Below are 3,662 nucleotides of genomic sequence, written 5' to 3' on the forward strand. Positions count from 1 at the left end.
CTATGTTGGGTCAAATGAGTAGAAAAAGCTTGCAACTCCAACACATGTGGAGTAGTTAAACAATTGGGTGAATTTACTAGTTTGTTGTTGTTGTTGTTTTACTAAATCAGTAAGTAATGTCTCATATAATCGCCTTTGAGAGTGCAATAAGATGCAAATTATAGGAAGCTTTGCGCCACAAGCGTCTCAATGACAGCACATTTTCATTTTTATTTCTGTAAAATTTGGAACTGAGAACATTATCAATGTAATTATGTATAAAAAGAAAAAAGAAAGGAAGGAAGGAAGGAAGAAAAGCAAGCATGCAAGCAAGCAAGAAAGAATGTGGAATGAGGCTCTGTGTCTAATTCTGGTTTTTTTTTTTTTTTTTTTTTTTCTCTCTCTCTCCTTCCCATACTAGAGGAGCTCATTCTCTCACAGAGCATATGCTTGCAGCTCACTGAACTAAAATAATCTTTCCCATAATCTATATGTGGGGCAGAGTTCGTGTGAGTTCTGTTGATTGCAATAGGTTATAGAAAAATTATAATCAGTCACAAAATATCCAAATAGATGTCATCAGAACATATTTTTTCCTTGTTTTCACCAGAGAAGAATATAGACATTAGTAATCCTTTGGAGAATAATTTTCTTTGTCTTCGGTATGTGTTTTTTCCTAATCTCCTGTACCTGCATATGCCTATCTATCTCCATTACACTTAAAAGAAGAGGATTTCTGCAGGCAGCTGAAAGTTCACTGAAAACATGCCTCCATATTTAATGCGATAATAATTTTACATTGGTTCTATAAAGCTCTGAATATTTTTGTAACATATGTTATATTTGAGTAATTTTAAAGATGTAATAAAAATGATAAATTTCAATTAATAGCTGTAAGCTAGAAAAGGTCCTTTACTTAAATGAACAAAAATTTATCCATGACTTTTTAATGCTGTTAATTTAGTAAATGCATATTTAAATCTTACTCTGTGTTAGCACTGTGTGTTCCCTGTAGTTCCCATTGTATTATAATTAATGACATATTTGACACATTGGTAATTTTTTAAAAGTTTATTTAATTAATAGGACAGATTTTCCAAGTTTTATTTTTACTTATTACCCAATAACGTAAAATAAAACTATTCAATGTGGATGCTTTGGAAAAGTCTTTTCAGTGATTGAAGTAATCAAAGTTATGGAAGTGGTACAATTTATATATTTATTTGTATTTTTAGATATCATTGTTCATTTTTATATGAGGGGGTTATTTATTTTTTTAACAACAATGATTATCCTCAGGATTTGAAAGGGAACTCTCAAAGATTCTCTTAGGTGTTATTAAGCACTAAAATAAAATCACATAAGTTATGTCTCAACATTGTTGCATACTTTAACTTAAGGTATTGAGAGTCTGCATTTCCAAAACAGCTTAGTGAAAGTGGCTGTGAAGTCTAGTAACACTTCTGCTTCATATTTTACTTACTACATGAACAAGTCTACCCTCACGTACGTGGTACACAAGTAAGAACTACAAGTAAGTGCATCCATTGCCAACAGTGTCTAACTCTGAAGTCAAATAAGTTAAAAGTTAAGTAATGCTATAATCTTTCTTTGTTCACATTATGCAAGCTAGAGTTCATACATTATAATACTTTGTAAAAAATCTTTCATATTTTAGGATAAGCATTTCCATTTCCCAAATAGAGTAAAGATCTGATTGATATATAAACAATTAAATCATAAACTTTCTTTGCAGGCAACAATAAAATGTGGAAAAGAATGTTTACAAATGAGTACAATGAATAAATTATTTTCAGTGTTCATTATCATATATATACATATATATATGTATATATATATATACACACACACACAAGATAATTTAAAACCAAATGGAGTGGTTGCTAATTCTTATCTCTTAAAAATTTCCATCAAAATATACATGTTGCTCAAGGGAGGGAGGTAAAAATAGATTGTGACACAAAAGCAAAATGTTTCTCCTCTTATCCTGAAAACTTGAATGATGTCTCATTAATATATTTCACTAAATGTGAAAATGATGGAAACTTTAATTCCAAAACCATTTCTCTAAATTACCAACAGATTTGTATTCTTGATGCCTTTTTACATGATCACAAGCCAGGCATGCGTGTGATTCCCAAAATCGTGGGAGGTTTACAGTAAAATCCTTCCTCCAGTTAAAGTAACTAAGGTACAGCTTACTGTTTTTGTCAACTTCCTTCAGATAGTTTGCCAACTCACTGGGAGAGTTAAAATCTTCCACATGAATGAATGAATCAGCTGGAATATAATTCTCATAGTTTTCCCTAGACGGTCCCAGGACAACAGGTACTGAACCAGCCAAAAACGCATTGTAGAGCTTTTCTGTGATGTAATCTTTGTGAATGGAGTTTTCGAAAGAAAGATAAAATTTACAGGTAGATATGGTGGGAATCAGGTTTTTATCATTCACGTATTCTCCAAACGCTTGCCCGTATGTGTGGATTTCAATACTCTTGCTGAGCTCGTTATAATACTTGACCCTGGCATGCTCAGGGTTCCAGTTGCTTACAACCCAGCACACCAGCTTCTCTTTGTTTGGCACTTCAAACACAAAGGGACTTGTGCTCACCGTCAAGAAGCCATAAGGCACTTGAATATCTGAATCCCGGCGATAAGTTAGAGTCAGGTTGAACAAGTGCTCAATGCCACTCTTTTGGGGAGTGTGAGTGGGTGACTCTAAGTTCATCCAAATCCATTTCTGGAAGGGTGGCCTGGCCTGCTGAGGTAAGTTAGTCAGGTCCCAGCTGATGTCTCTGTGGTGTATCAGAACCGCATGGGATTTGCTGTACAATGAGCGGTCCGTTGTGAGATGGCACCCTTGGATGTTGAACATAGCTTGGCAGGATGTAAGGTCAAAGGTCTGCCCAAATGGCCACACCCAAACTAGAATAATGGTTTCATTAAAATAATCAGTTTTTGTGGAGAAGAAATTTTTCATTTTCAGGACAGAACTTGCAGACTCCATTGGACTGAAGACCCAGCTGTTGGTGGGCTTGATGTAAATTAGCAGACATGCCACGAAGCAGCCCAGAATAATGCAGACGATTAGAAATGGGCGAAGAATGCCTTTGGATGTTGATGTCATAATTTTTTCTATGGAACAGAGAAAGACAGGGAAACACAAGGTTAGGAACAAAAGAGGAAGTTATAAAGACAGTATAAAAGAAATAGTAAGACTGCTGTAATTGTGAAATCAACTGTAATTTCTTTTCAGTATTAACAGCCACTGTGAGAAACAGGTTTCATTTAGGCACAAAACTTCTTTTAAGTGGAAGTTACCCAGAAACTCTGTCCTAGAAAAATAAATCAGAATGCACTCTCAACACACATCTTTGAGTTAAGCTAACTAATTCTTCTGTGACATCTATACATATTCTGTTTCTGTTTGTAAGAAAAAAAAAACTGACAAAAACAGATGAACGTAGTTATAGCCATGACTGAACCTATCACTGAATTGCTACTCCATAAAGTTTATAAACACTTCCCAATTGACATTTTCTTGTTAACAACTATGCTTAAATCAGCTTTTTTAAGGAAAAGAAATAACATGAAGCTGGGTGGCTAGAGAAGGGGTTCTAGGAGGTGCTGAAGGATGGAAAACTATGGTATAATAGTCTGTA

The 3,662-nt window shown here is 34.4% G+C and overlaps 1 protein-coding gene across 1 annotated transcript in view; it reads right to left on the minus strand.

Annotated features, from left to right (window-relative positions):
- Window positions 1-1,856: 1,856 nt before the first annotated feature.
- The window catches only part of Fut9 (fucosyltransferase 9), a 222,500-nt gene continuing 220,694 nt past the window's right edge, over window positions 1,857-3,662 (minus strand). Inside the window, exon 3 of the mRNA XM_051161058.1 lies at window positions 1,857-3,135. Coding sequence (XP_051017015.1) covers window positions 2,048-3,135 — 1,088 coding nt within the window. The 3' untranslated portion in view covers window positions 1,857-2,047. The remainder of the gene's footprint in view (window positions 3,136-3,662) is intronic.

This window comes from Acomys russatus, chromosome 2 (genome assembly GCF_903995435.1).
Source record: "Acomys russatus chromosome 2, mAcoRus1.1, whole genome shotgun sequence".
Lineage (NCBI taxonomy): Eukaryota > Metazoa > Chordata > Mammalia > Rodentia > Muridae > Acomys > Acomys russatus.